At 43.8% G+C, this 15,114-nt stretch overlaps 1 protein-coding gene across 1 annotated transcript in view; it reads right to left on the bottom strand.

Moving 5' to 3' along the window:
- The window catches only part of Ipo5 (importin 5), a 33,302-nt gene that overhangs the window by 8,683 nt on the left and 9,505 nt on the right, over positions 1–15,114 (bottom strand). The window contains 11 exon segments of the mRNA XM_005372422.3: positions 55–192; positions 522–776; positions 2,594–2,677; positions 3,922–4,140; positions 5,533–5,706; positions 5,776–5,865; positions 5,958–6,082; positions 8,390–8,496; positions 10,704–10,791; positions 14,580–14,700; positions 14,781–14,903. Of these exon segments, the coding sequence (XP_005372479.1) occupies positions 55–192; positions 522–776; positions 2,594–2,677; positions 3,922–4,140; positions 5,533–5,706; positions 5,776–5,865; positions 5,958–6,082; positions 8,390–8,496; positions 10,704–10,791; positions 14,580–14,700; positions 14,781–14,903 (1,524 nt within the window).

Genomic DNA, 15,114 nt, shown 5'->3' with positions numbered 1-15,114 from the left:
ACACCCAGACTCTTTACACTCAACACTACAGCCTACTACACCCAGACTCTTTACACTCAACACTACAGCCCTACTACATGTAGGATGAAGGATATCATCGTGGAAGTAAAACTTGAGCAGAGGGACCATCAGTTTGACAACCTGTTCAGTGTACTCCACAAAACCTTCCTTTAACTCCTTAGCATAGCAAACCTGGAAGAGAAGAAATCAAGGTCCCTGTTATAGGGTTTCAAAAGGATAACACTGATCCTCTGACCATGTTGTTTTACACAACTGAAACCAGACTAGCTTAACTTTTCTTTTAATACCATAAGCACATTACTGTTAATTTATTCCAGCGATATTCTCAGCCACCTACTATAGAATTGCCCAAAATAGACAAAATCCACAAAATTCCTTCATTCCCAAACATGGGGATGGCTCTGGGTGCAAGCACTTGCTATGCAAGGCTAATGACTGAGGTCCTCTTAGATTGGATGTGGAAAGAAAAGATCTTAGTGAAGATTATTACAGTGTCATACCAACATCTGGCAAGCAGTTGACTTTTCTTCTAGTCCTGCAGTTTTAATACCGAAACTTTGCTGATCTCCGAGGTTCACAAACTCCCAGCCATCATCATCACTCATGTTCTCCATGTCCTGGGTGTCGAGAAGGGCTACTTCGGGCTTAATCGAAGCGGTCTTCATCAGCGGCCCCATGACCACGGGAAGGTACTGCTGGAACTCTTTCCCAAGGATTTTGCACATTCTGGCCCATGCGGAGATCATGTAAGAGATCTGGGAGGAAATTCCAAACAGGCTATAAGGCAATGGTAACTAAGACAGCTAGAGCTGTTTTTCCATCTTGAGGAAACACGGACTCATGGACATCCTACTGAAACTCAACACCCCATGTTTAAGACCAGCATAAGGAACGGGTTTCATTACGTCATCTTCATGCTGTTCAGTGGTGGCCCTTCACTTCCCCGAGGCCTGTCGCCTGTACCCTTTTACCAACAGTGTACCCTCCATTCCTGTCATCTCTTCCCAACTTAGTAAAATCCTGTTTGGCACTCACTGTCATCACCCACTGGGATGCTGACGCACAGCCAGGCTGGTTCTGTTTCTCCTTGCTACTGTTACTAGAGATATGGTAAACATGGATGTATGAATTATCTATGACATGAAGTCCTTTGGGTATATGCCCAGGAGGAGCATATAGATAGGTCAGGTCATACAGCAATATAGCAGTGCTATTTTTTTTCCTTCTTTTTTTGAGACAGGGTCTCACTGGGTAGCCCTGGCTTCCCTGGAACCCTTTGTGTAGACTAGTCTGCCCTGCCTCCCAGTGCTGGGATTAAAGTCAGGGCATGGGTGACCATGACAGATTTTCAGACAGACTTTCTCTGTTCAGTCCTGGCTGTCCTGGAACTCAGAGGTCTGTTTGTCTCTCTCTGCCTCCTGAGTGCTGGGATTAGTGTGCCACTACTGCCTGCCCAAGCTTAGTCTTTTCAGAAACCTTCACGCTTATTTCCATAGTGGCCGCACCATTTACCATTCCCAAAATGAATGAGGAAGGACTCCCAACTCTCCACATCCTCGAGGCTACTGTAATCTAGCAGGCTGTCATTTGTTTTGTTGAATGACAACCACTCTGCCCGGGGGTAGAAATGAAATGAACTAGTGTTAACTGTCAAGCCCATCCGCACTCCACAATTCCAGTAAGAAATGCACAGGCACGGTCCTTACACCTTCCTCAGTTCCTCATAGTCCCTGAGCTGTCTACTATGTATCTGCGGGCTCCCACTCAGTGAAGAAAGGAAGAGGGGTGCTGTGCCTTTGCACATGGTGCTCTCCAGTCAAGGAAGCCAGTGTAGGTCATTCAGTGCCACATCAGATAGACGCTGTCAGCGCCATCACAACTAGGATAAACACTAGTCATGCCACTATGGTAATGTAAGTACCACTGAGAAACACACAAGAAAGCTTTCCAAAGGGGGAGACTGTGACTCAACCAGGAGTGTGCACACAGGTGTGTGAATATACACCTGCTCACATGGGTGTGGAGAGCGGTCACGTGCGCACTGAGGGCTGAGACTGCTGGGTTTTCATGCCTCTTCCAACAAGGGGAATAAGTCAATGGCAAATGGCCAAGAGACACCCAACAGAAAAATTTCAGTGAGGTAGTTGAGAAAGATCTGAGTCCCAAGTCTGTAGGAGAATCTACAGCACAATCAAAAGCAACAAACCCGAGAATCAGAGAAATCAGGAGCAATCAACAAAGGACGGAGAAGCCTGGCTCCAGAACAAGCTGTGGCAGTGTCTTTGGGACCAGAGATTAAATTAAGAGCGTCTGTATGAAGCTGTCACTCATTTAAAATTTACAAACAATTGGGCTGGAAATAGGGCTCAGTGGTTAAGAGCACTTGTTGTTCTTGCAGAAGACCTGGGTTCAATTCTCAGCACCCACATGGTGACTCACAACCTTCAACAGGCATGCACAAAGTGCATACGCATACTTACAAAATACGTAACACAAAACACACAAACACAAAACCAACCAACCAACCAACCAACCACCACACACTGTATGAGGCATTCAGTGCCCTGCTCACCTGAGGGTCGTCGTCTTCCATGTCACTGAAGTCTGTCTGGGTCTTCAGCAAGAGCTGCATCACATCTGAAGCATCCTGCATGAACTAGAATACGAGGGAAAACATCCGTGTTATCAATGCATATCCCAGAGACACACTTATTCTTGCCACTCATTTTTGCTTCTTCTATAATAATAGAAAGGCAAAGCAGTAACTGTTGCCCCCCATACTCCCTAAAACCATAGACACCAAACAAACCTGTACTACAGGGCCAGCAAGATGGTTCCGTAGAAGCTTGCAGCCAAGCCCGACAACCTGAGTTCAATCCTCAAGAGTCCACAGCATGGAAGGAAAACACTGACCCCAAAAGTTTGCCTCTGACCTTCATATGCATGTTGTGATATTCCCCCATCCACCCCAAAAAATAAAGATTAATTAAAAAAAAAACTGTATGTTCCTTTTAGATTAGTTTTGCAGTTAAAACTATTCAGAAAAATTCTTATCTGTATTATATAACTAGCATAATGTTCTTTCTAAGAAAGAATTACTTCAAGCAAGAAAATTCTAATGGCATTAAAATTTAATTTACAGATAATGTTATTTTAAGAAGTAAAATTTAATTCAAATCTAGGGAGAAAATTTTAGATCGCTTTATAGAAGCCACTGCATAAAGGTTTTGTATGATTTCTATTTGACTACAGCTTTGGCAATCTTCACTGTAATCAATCACGCAGTGTTTAAAGTCAGATATGCAGAATATGAGACATAAACAATGTCTGATTGGGCTGAGTCCCTTAGAGAACAACCCACAAGGTAAGTAATGCTATGGGCTTTGGAATGGTTAACACAGTGAGTGAGAAGGACAACGAGGTGGTGTGGTGCGGACATGCCCAGAATCCCAGCACTCAGGTCCGAGGTCAGCCTGTACTCGGGTCATGTTAAGTGCACACAGCCTTCCCGTCTTATGGTAGCTGACTTTGGACTACCAAGCAACTGGCTTGTTTCTCAGCACATGTGTAAGCGAAACAAAGCATATGGGTATGGCCTCTAAATAACTCATGACACAGGCTGCACTGTGGAAGGGAACAGGCCAAGAATCCTTAATAGTGAGCCAGGCCGCGGTGGTGCACACCTTTAATCCCAGCACTTGGGAGGCAGAGGCAGGTGGAGCTCTGAGTTTGAGGCCAGACTGGTTTACAGAGTGCCAGGATAGCCAGTACTATACAGAGAAATTGTCTTAAAAAATAAACCATCAAACAAGAAAGAATCCCTAATAGAATAACAAACAAAAACAATCCAGCATTCAGAGAGAACCATTGCCAGCCAATCTAGCAACACAGACCACCCACCTTCTCCTTCCCCACGGCCAGGCCGATAAGGCTGACACACTCGATCGTCTTCCCCCTCAGGAGCCTCAGCTCCTTCTGGACTGCGTTCTCCACGATGTGCTTCAGGGACGGCATGAACAGGTCATAGTAGGGAACAAACTTCTCTTCTGCGGTATCTGCAACCGATGCGATGGACGTCACAACCTGCTCCAGGACTAACTTGGTGCCTTTCTGGATCAGCTGCAGGAAGACACGAGTCACTTCAGCAACTCCAGATATCGGGGTCACAGCTCTGCTCTGCCAGCTTTCCCTCACTGAGTTAAGTATTCTATTTTGTGCTGCCCTACTGTGTCACTGAGAAAAACTGTAAGAGCATTCTACCATCCCATCCTAGAGCTGCAGCGACTGCACCAGGCCCATTCCTTATGTTCTGATCCCTCCAGGGAAGGCTTGCTTTTCCTCCTCCACGTTTCTTTCTTGAAGAAAAATGACATTCTGCTTGCACCAGAGACCTAACCAGAGAGCTCACCCTGTCTACTGGCAATATTCTACGGCAGGTCTCGAGAGTCTCTATTTCTCTTGTCAATGGCAACAGTCTTTCTCCTAGGACATCCCCAGTACCTCTGAACATGGTCCTCCTCCGAGTACCCCTTAACTAATTCTTCAGCAGAGTCCTTAAATGCCCAGCAGGTGGGCCCTCTGGGGACTGACAAGGACGTTGATCTTCGTGCTCAAGTTCTATCCACACCCACTTCCAAAGCCATGTTGGATCTATTTATTACTGATTTTAGCAGCAGCTTGTTCATCAGCACTGAGACTTCATCTTTCTCCCATCTTTGTATCTGTCCACTGTGATCCGACACGGAACGCTTAGGCCCCTTTTTAAGCTCCTCTGCTAAGGCTGCTGAGACTTCGATTCTTCCCGTACCTGCTCTCTAACCTGTCGCCCCACGTGCACGCTGCTGCCTATGGTGGGTGTGTCACAGGTGGTCCATTCTAAGTACAAAAGTTGAATTGTGTAACCTCGTGTGACAGTGGGTTCAGGTCTGCTGAGCCCAACAGAGCAAAGGAGTCCGTTATTTTCTATGCTTAGCATTCACTCTCTCAGGACAGGGTCAATGGTGCCTTGTTCCTGTCATTTTCTTTCTCTCCAGCCCATGCGCAGCGGTGCCGTCTCTCAGCTGTTCTCATGCTGCTGCAGCCACTCTAACTACCTCCAAAACTGGCCACTCCTATAATCCTACAGATTGTGAGGCGGGCGCATGAAGACCAGAAACTATTGTTGGCCACAGAAGCTAACTTGAGGCCATCCTGGACTTGATTCAGTGACGCACAAACAAACAAAATCATAAGAAAAAAAGGGCATTGTGGTCCAAATGTTTGCCATTTCTGGCACTCTGGTTAGTCACCATTTTCTCTCTGCCCCCCCAACCCAAATTCACACATTGATTAAACTTTAGTACTTACCAATGCCTCTACCAAACCAAAAGTACTTCATGAAGAACACCCTGGAGTGCCTTCCTCGAACGCTAGCTCTCTGCCCCATGATCTTGTTGGAAGCCCTGTCTCGGGTCTTACCCATCTAGGTAATCTCATCTCACGTGAAGAGGCTCTGACGATCTGGAGACTTACCTCCTGAAGTTTGAGGACCATAATTGAATGCAGGTGCTTCACCAGGTTATCCAAGTATGGGATGAGCAGCGACTTGGGACAGTCTTCAGTGAAATTAATGAGAGCAGCTGCCGCATGGGCCTGCACCCTTTGGTTGCCTTGATCTTCCATGGTTTGAAGCAAAGCTGCAATCACCTAGAAAATGGAAAGTGTTTTGAGATGTGAGCCCTCCCTTTAAAGGGTAGCTAAGGACTTGTTACGTACCTTCTCATGGAATTTCTTTTGAAAACCAGGTGCAAAATCCGTAGCCATCTGACCTACAGCGTTGCAGGCTGCATACCGGACTCTTGGGTGCTGGAACATGGTCCCCGTGTTAGTAATGGCAACATTACTTAGTTTCAACAGGAAACTAAAACAAGGTTTGTACAATACTTATTGGTACTTACAGGATCCTGGAGAAAAAGCAAGACAAAGTTCACAATCTCATTCAGAATTCCCTCCATTTGCTGATGGCATCCTTCTCCGATGGCAGATAAGGCCATCAATCCTGCATGCCGGTACTTCCAGTCAGCTGTGAAAAAGAATTAAACACAAAACAACAGTAATTAGACACTCGTTCTAATTCTGATAGACACAAGTGTAAAAAATTATTTGTACTTGGAAAAAAATATTAAAATCTTTCCTATGGCCACACCACCCTGAAGGAGCCCTGTCTTGTTTGTCTTCAGAGACTAAGCAGGGCTGGGCGTCCTTAGAACAATGTCACATACATATATAAATCAGAGAAAGGGACTTTGACCTAACTGGCTGCTTCTCTTTCCTACTGCCACTGTCAGCCTGAAACTGGCCACCATCCCACCTCACTCTAGCTAATGCTAGGAAGACAGGTATACCATGGCGCCCACCTTACTGTCTGACTTCTCCTGGGGTGGGGCTACAGCTTCCTCAGTGGTAGAATGCTTACACACCAGACAGAGGCTCTGGGTTCCAACTCAGAGACCAAATAAACAAAAATGCAAAACAATGCAAAAACAATTTTTCCTACAAGATTCACTGTAAACAACAAACACTGCGACTTCCATGTAACGAGCTGCCATGTTTACTAGCTAAGAGACTCCAAGGGGAAAGATACCCTTTCTCCAAAAATTGCTATTGGATAAATCTTATTGTATTCTAGCAGTAATAATGGCTAGCTGCTTTTTGGTTAACAGAACATTAACTCAGCACTGTTTATTTTAGTGGACCCGCATGTTTGTTTCTGGGGTTTATTAAATACGAATCGTAGCTGGGCACTGTGGTACACAACTTCAACCCCAGCCTTCCAGAGGCAGAGATGGGATCAGGAATTTAATTAGCCAGTCTTAGCTATACCAAGGCCTATCTCAAAGATACAATGACGGTCCAACAAGATGGTTCACCAGGTAATGGCCTGCCACCAAGCCCAATCGACCTAAGTTCGGTTCCTTGAGCCCACATGACGGAAGAAAGACTCCCACTAAAGTGTTCTTTGTGCCTACATAGGAGGCACATATTCACCCAAAAAAGAATTAACCATCTGATACTTAACTAAGTAAGTGGAATTGAATTTTAAAAACTATTGAGCAATGGAGGGCAGGGAAGCTGTACAATTTAACACACGGTATAACTAGATCAGTAAGTGCTGCATATGCCAAGTGCTCTCTACCCTAAGATACACCCTGGTCCATTTCTAAACAATCCTGTTTATTACATTATACAATACAGGCTTATGTAGCTTCAAATTCTTTGTAGAAGAAAGTAAGGTACACATAAATAGTACGATTATAGCAACGCTGAGGATGGTTCAGTGCCAAAGAACCCCTAAGTTCTTTCTCAAGTGGTTTTACAAGGTCAACCCTATTTCCACATCTTTTTGCTCTCCCTTTGAGAAACAAAATACAACATTCCAGAGATTATGTGTGAAACCTGATGACCAGACAGCTATGGTAAGGAACAAGAGAACTCACCTAAAGTATTTAAGAGTATTCACGTAAATGCAGTAATTTTTGCAACTCTCCCTTTGCTTTATTAAGTTATTCTTTACAATAATAGTATTTCTAGCAAGGCCTAGTGTTGAATCCTTTACTTCCAGAGGCAGAGGGATTACTCTAAATTCAAGGTCAATCAGCCTGGTCTACTAGCAAGATCCAGGCTTGTCAAGAGTGCACATAAGACCCTAACTCAAACACACAGTTATTTCCATGAATAGATAAGGAGTGTGCTACCACATCCAACTTGGTTAAATATAGTGACAGTGTGGTCAGGTGTCCTTTTATCCTAGCGCCCAGGAGGCAGAGATAGGCAGATCTGAGTTCCAGGCCAGCCAGGGATTCACAGCTAGATCCTTGCTCCTTAAATAAAACAGTTTAGGGTTGGAACTAGCAGATGGCTAAGTGAGTGCCAGGCCTGATGACCTGAGCTTGAACCTGGGCACACATGATGGAGAGAACCTCCACACACAACAGTGCGCATGTGCAGGTACACTATGTACACACTCAGTTCATCAAAGTGCAGGTTGGGAGAGGTTGAGGATCACATCATTTAACGGCTTTAAGGGTGTTTTTTTTTTTTTTAGGATCATTTCTCTCCCTGTGTTATGTTACTAATTCTAGAGGTAAACTTTGAGACAGTGTTATTGTATAGTTTAATTTGGCACTGAACTTAAGAGCTCCTAACAGGTTCCCAGCTCCTGTAAAGATATTCTTTAGCTTTAGACTGGGAAGAATCTCATCAGTAGAATATAATTAGGTTAAGCATTCCATGAACAAGCAGATTAACTCAACAGTACAGACACTGTCAGAGACTATCTAAGCTTTAGAGGGAACATCACCAAGGCACCATCTGAGCACACGGAGCTTACGGTTTTGAAGCATCTGCATAATGTGTTCCTTGATCATTGGCAAAACAAGCTTTCCACCAAGTCCACAGGCCATCCGGTCCAAGGCGCTCTCACCAGCAACTGCATTGCTAAACACACAGCAAAACAATGTGTTCAACACCAATAGAATAAGCACAAAAAAGTACAGAATCAATACTTCTAAACATGTTATCAGATCAAAGCCGAGAAGAATTAAGCCTTTGTATGTAAAACTGTGAGCAAAAAATCCTTTAGGTAGCGAAGGCAAAACTCAGGTAAATAAAAACTTTGTGTGCTAAATTGGGGATGGATGCCGAGGCATCGTGTGCACAAGGTAGGCATCCGACGCTGGCCTGTGCACCTCTAGCCGTCTATTTTTAGTGCTCATTTTTCAAGATTTAAGCAAAAGCAACTGAGGAAAGTTGAGTTTCTCTTCCTAAAAACACATTCAGCTCACCTGCGGCAGAGGGCAAACAACTAAGCAGGAGTGAGACTCGGGCTCCACGGAGGTCTCGGGTATTCCCAGGATGCACACCACTAACAAACCACAAGGACACTCCTCCCACAAGCTCAAGTGCTGACTGGGGCACTACACATTTTCAATACATGCATGCAAGTGCTGTGGAATATTGTTTTAGCTGGGTAAAGGTGTATTACAGTTGTTTATGATGCATTTGTATAATGATGTAAGGTCATGCTTTTGTCTATGCTGCATTTGTTCAATTATGTAAAGATGGGTTGCCATTTGTCTCAGCTTGCCTGCATAAGGCACATGAACGGCCAACATGCTACACAGTAGAGGGCTAGGCAAGGCTGGTGGGCAGAGAATAAATAGGAGAAATCCAGGTTTGGAAATGAGGAACAAGAAAAGGAGGAAAGAATCAGAGTGCTGCCTGGGCTAGAAGCAAACACTAAAAGAAGTGAAATTAAGACATATGGAAGAAAAAGTAAAAAGCCCCAAGGCAAAGGGTAGGTAAAGAGAAAACAGGTTAAGTTAAAAGAGTTAGCCAATTCAAAACTAAGTCTCTGTACAGACACACACGAGAGAGAGGGGGGGGGGCACCCATTAATCCCAGGTGGAGCTCTGTGAGTTCGAGGCCAGCCTGGTCTACGAGAGCTAGTTCCAAGACAGGCTCCAAAGCTACAGAGAGAAACTTCATCTTGAAAAACCAAACCAAACCAACAACAAAAACCAAACAGAAACAAAAATAAAAAAACAATCTTATCATTTCCAGAAAAAGCAGTTTGGTGGTGCTGGGCTTTTCTCCCAGGATAAAATAAAAGCAGGTGGATCTCTGAAACTGAGGCCACTACAGAGTTCCAGGACAGCCAGGTCTATAAAGAGAATCCCTATCTCGAAAACAAACAAGAATAATTTTTTTTTTTTAAAGTTGGGTGGTGGTGGCGCATGCCTTTAATCCCAGCACTTGGGAGGCAGAGGTAGGCGGATCTCTGTGAGTTCAACACCAGCCTGGTCTATAGAGTAAATTCCAGGATAAGCCAGGGCGGTTTCAAAAGGAAACCCTGTCTCAAAAAGCCAAAACCAATTTTACAAAGTAGTTTCTTAAGTCAACTGAACCTAAGTGCTGCTCACAGCGCAGGTAGAGGCCAGCAGGAACAAGTCAGACACCGAGAGCAACACAGCCGAGCCTTGGTGCTGCTTCCCAGCCAAGCTCCTAACACAGCACACTCTGTGAGTCAGACATGCAGAGCTCCGGTTCTGTTAAATTGGCAGCTTATACTGAATGATGAACTAGAAAGAACAAGAAAAATGGCTATGTGACCCTGAACAAACCTCTCAGCACTGACTTCCCATTTTGGTCTGACTTGGCCATATGAATCTATTCTTGGTGGCATCCAAAGCCAAAATAAATCACGGCAAATCTGGTCACCCCTGCATCACTATGAAATTAACCTTACCTTATAATGGGAACTATGGCACTTCCTGGGGAATTCTGCTGAAACTATTGTAAGTGAGCACTAGCTTTATTACAACACACCTATACCTCCAAAAACCCACCCCACCCCTCCCCACCCCCTCAATCTTAAACTTAATTCTTGAAGATAAGCCCAGACTAATACAAATACTTCTGTTGCCATTGATATTTTTCATGATGAAAAAATAGGTTTCTTTTAAACTTTTATTTACTAGTTTTCTAAAAACCCATTAAAAATGTAAACTTTATTAACACAAACACAAACAAACGGCAAATCTTCACTCAGCTGCAGCAAGGAGAGAAAAAGAACTAGGCCTAGCCTCAGAGCCCCCAGGCCTCACTCTGAGCCTCCTCCAGCCCAGGGTTTGGTGTGTGCTTACCTATCGAAGTCATCATCTTCTAGCTCATCAGCATTTGCCCAGTCCTCGTCTTCTTCTAGATCAACCATCATGGCCAGCATCTGAGGAACTAAAGTCAAGAATTTGTAGATCAAGACTGAACTTTAATTTTAAATGAGACTGACTTTCTCCAAAGGAACACATTTCCAGCCATCCCTCCATAAACACAGGTTTCACATGCTTGTGTGTAAGCAAACTCAGTCAGGAATGCTCATGATGAGCTGGCGAGACTGCTGGGGGAGAGGTGTTTGCCCAGTGACAGTGCGGTTGTCCAGTAGTGCTTTAGCTAAGAGGACACAAAAGGGCTGGCCACACAGCTGTCCCACGGGGGCCTTGAGTGCCTGTGAGTGCTGTAAATCACTTTCATGACTACCACGGTACAACAGCATGCGTCCCCAAAATAGGTTTGGTTTTGCCCTCCAATTTTAACTTTTGGCAATAACGGTTTTAATTCTTTTATTTGATTTTTTTGTTTTGTTTTTCAAGATAGGGTTTCTCTGTAGCTTTGGAGCCTGTCCTGAAACTAGTTCTTGTAGACCAGGCTGGCCTCAAACTCACAGAGATCTGCCTGCCTCTGCCTCCTGAGTGTTGTGCTATCACTGCCTAGCTAATTCTTTTACTTTTTTTTTAAAGAGGCTGTAAGGATAATCAAACTCTCCTCGGAACTTCCCCAGTTCACAGACGGAAGCTGAAGAGACTTGTGCTCCTACCTCCCTCACTTTCCACCATCATCATCATCATCAACTCTTAAGACATACTTCATAATCTTTCTTGTTTGTATTGAGACTTAGCAGTGCTAAGCCAGAATCTTGTCTTATGAATTTCTATTTCTAGAAATTAAAGCTTTTTTGTTTGTTTATTTAGCTTATGGTTTTGTTGATGTTGAGAGAGGGTCTCAGGTAGACCAGGTAGGCCTGCAATATGCTAGTTTTGAACCTTGTCTTTTGACAGGTGGTTGATCAAAAATTTTTTCTTAGAATTTACAAATATAGCAATGTCTGTATTTCTAAACCTTACTCCCATTAAACATTTACTTATAAAACCTATCTATATTTATGCCTTTCATCAACCCTGAACTTTTTTTAAAGCATATCTGAGGTTGAGATTTTTCTTCTACAAACAGTTGTCCCAGTACCCCCAATGAATTATCTCCCAGGTCAGATCTGCTTCCATGTGAGCCACATACTCTGCTCTTCCTATCTCACACATTGGTCCCTATACCTCCACCAATAAATCCTACATTCAACTCAAGTCCAATGCATCAAAGACCTCAACATAAAACCAACCACACTAAACGTCATAGAAGAGAAGGTGGTGTAGTAATAGGAGCAGCGGGGCTGCGTCCCCGGCACCCGGCCGCCTGCACGGCTAGCTTTACCCAAAATAATTACACGGACACTATATTCTTTTAAACACTGCTTGGCCCTTTAGCTCTAGCCCTTACTGGCTAATTCTGATATCCCGATCAACCCATCTCTAATAATCTGTGTCTCAGAGAGCAGAGCTCTTGCGTCCGCCCTGGAGATGGGAGCATGGCGTCTCTGCTCCAGACAGCAGAGCTGAGTTCACTTCCTCTTCTTCCCAGCATTCTGTTCTGTTTACTCCACCCACCTATGTTCTAAGCTATGAGCCCAAGCAGTTTATTACTCAACCAATGAAATAAACAGATTGATATATGACACTCCCACATCACTTCCCTTTTTCTGTTTAAACAAAAAAAAAAAAGGAAGGCTTTAACTTTAACATAGCAAAATTACATATAACAAACAGTTATCTAGTAAAAATTACAATAATATTTATCATAACTAAAGAAAACTATAACTATAACTAACTATTCTTAACTCCATCAAAGACTCCAGAAAGATACAATATTACCTAAGCAAACAAGAAAAAAGCAACTTTTAAAACTCTAGAAATGACAGAGACATCTCGCTGCCTGGACAGTCACCCAAAGTTCCTCTGCACACTTGAATGCATTGGCACATAAGACTACTTCCTAAATATAACCCCAGTAGCACAGAGTAGACACTGAGTGAAACAATTAATAAATGGATGGTAACTCCTGAAACTGAGAAGCTTCTATAAAGCCAAGGACAGGGTCAACAAGACAAAATGGCAGCCTACCGAAAGGGTTTACCAACCCCACATAGGACAGAGGGCTGATCTCCAAAATATACAAGGAACTCAAGAAACTTGACGTCAAAAGGAGAAATAACTCAACAACAACAACAACAACAACAACAACAAAATGGGGTACAGAGCAAAACAGAACTCAACAGACGAATCTCAAATGACTGAAAGACACTTAAGGAAATGCTCAACATCCCTAGCCATTAGAGAAATCTTACACCTGTGAGAATAGCCAAGATCAAAAACACTGATGACAATTTATGTTGGAAAGGATGTGGGGTAAGGGGAACACTTCTGCATTGTTGGTGGGAGTGCAAACTTGTACTGCCCTTTGGAAATCAGCATGGCAATTTCTCAGAAAATTAGAGATCAATCTACCTCAAGACTTAGCAATATCGCTAGTGGGTATATACCCAAAAGATTCTCAATCATACCACAAGGACATGTGCTCAACTATGTTCATAGCAGCATTATTTCTAATAACCAGAACCTGGGAACAACCTAAATGCCCCTCAAATGAAGAATGGATAAGGAAAATGTGGTACATTTACACGATGGCGTACTATACAACAGAAAAAAATAATGATATCTTGAAATTTGCAGTCAAATGGATGGATCTAGGAAAAAACATTTTGAGCGAGGTAACCTAAACCCAGAAAGACAAATATCATATGTACACATTCGTAAGCAGCTTTTAGACACAAAGCAAAGAAAGCCAGCCTACAATTCACAATCCCAGAGAACCTAGACAACAATGAGGACTCTAAGAGTTACACATACAGATCTAAATAGGAAGGAGAAAAAGATAAGATCTTCTGAGTAAATTGGAGCATGGGGGTCATGGGTGACGGTAGAAGGGAGGGAGGAGGAAGGGAGTGGAGCAGAGAAAAATGCATAGCCCAATAAAAACAATAAAAAGATTTAAAGTGAAAAAAAATCTTTTATTTCATCTAAACCATTCTGGCTACTCAGGACTGTGTTCCTCCTAGTACCTCTGATCAGGTCCATCAGCACGGGCTGTTAGAATTCTGACTGAGATAGTGTAGTGTTCAGACTGACCTGAGGATGGTTGTTTTGGAATGGTGACCAACTAGTTCTCATCCAGTAAGGGAGTATCTCTAATTGTGTTCAGTGTTCTCACGACAGTGACCTAGGATCAGTTCTGACACCAGGCAACAACCTGAGTATGTTACTGTCACACTTGGTCTGGAAGTGTCAATACAAACACTAACAGTGAGGTTCTTTCCTTGTTCCTACAAGATTTTAAAACTCATCACCCAGTGTAGAAACTGCAAACGTCTCGGGTACAGTCACTTCCTGAGTCTAGCTCAAACACCTACTAGTTTATGAAGAAAGGACCAGGCTGTCTCTAGCAAGACGCTATCCATAGCATAACTAAGGACATGTGTGCCTCTCCTGTGACGCTAAGGGCACAGGCAGCCCCCCCATCAGTGGGCTGCGGTCCTGCCTTCCAGTTTGCTGCCATGCCTGCCCTCTCTGCACTGCCTTTCACTCGAGCAGCTGTGGAGATGATTCAGGGTCTGCAAAGCCCTAAAGGCAGATCCACAAGATTCGGTTCTTGCAAACATGGACAGAATACTCCCCAGATCCATCTAATCCTCAACACCGTCTCATATTCTGAATACATCTGCGAAACCACACAAACCCTAGCAAATTTACCCAACATTTTTGCCTCGTTACTGAAGTATTTGGAGAGTTTTGACTTACTAGTCTGCGCAATAATATTGGTATGCTTTCTTAACATGGCAGCTGCGGTCTCAGACAGGGTCACGATCACTTCGAGGGCAAGTTGGCGCTGCATATTGTTGAGGTTGGTGTCTCCACACAGCTACAAGGACAAATTTGTACACATTCAGTAGTTCAGACAATCACTAACGTCTACCAACATTTATTGAGGGTTTAACTTGCCTTCAGACTTAGCTGTAGAGTTGCTTCTAAATGAGGACGCAAATACTTTGGAACAGTGTCCGCTATCTCCACAAGAGACTTGAGGACCGAGTCATCGTTCTGGTAGCACGAGTCATTGACAGCCTAAACGACAAGACAGAAAGCATGGTGTGAAAGGCGCCTCATCAGCCACAGCATTTCTGGGAAGCACTGAGTATTTGACCAATGCAATTCCACCTGGAGTCAAAAGGATAGCTTTCACTCGGGAGGCAGAGGCAGGCGGATCTCTGTGAGTTCGAGACCAGCCTGGTCTACAAGAGCTAGTTCCAGGACAGGAACCAAAACCACAGAGAAA

The sequence above is a fragment of the Microtus ochrogaster genome, chromosome 17, assembly GCF_000317375.1.
Source record: "Microtus ochrogaster isolate Prairie Vole_2 chromosome 17, MicOch1.0, whole genome shotgun sequence".
In the NCBI taxonomy this organism is placed as follows: domain Eukaryota; kingdom Metazoa; phylum Chordata; class Mammalia; order Rodentia; family Cricetidae; genus Microtus; species Microtus ochrogaster.
Note: the sequence above shows the minus strand (reverse complement) of the source record. Positions and strands in the feature narration are given on the sequence as shown.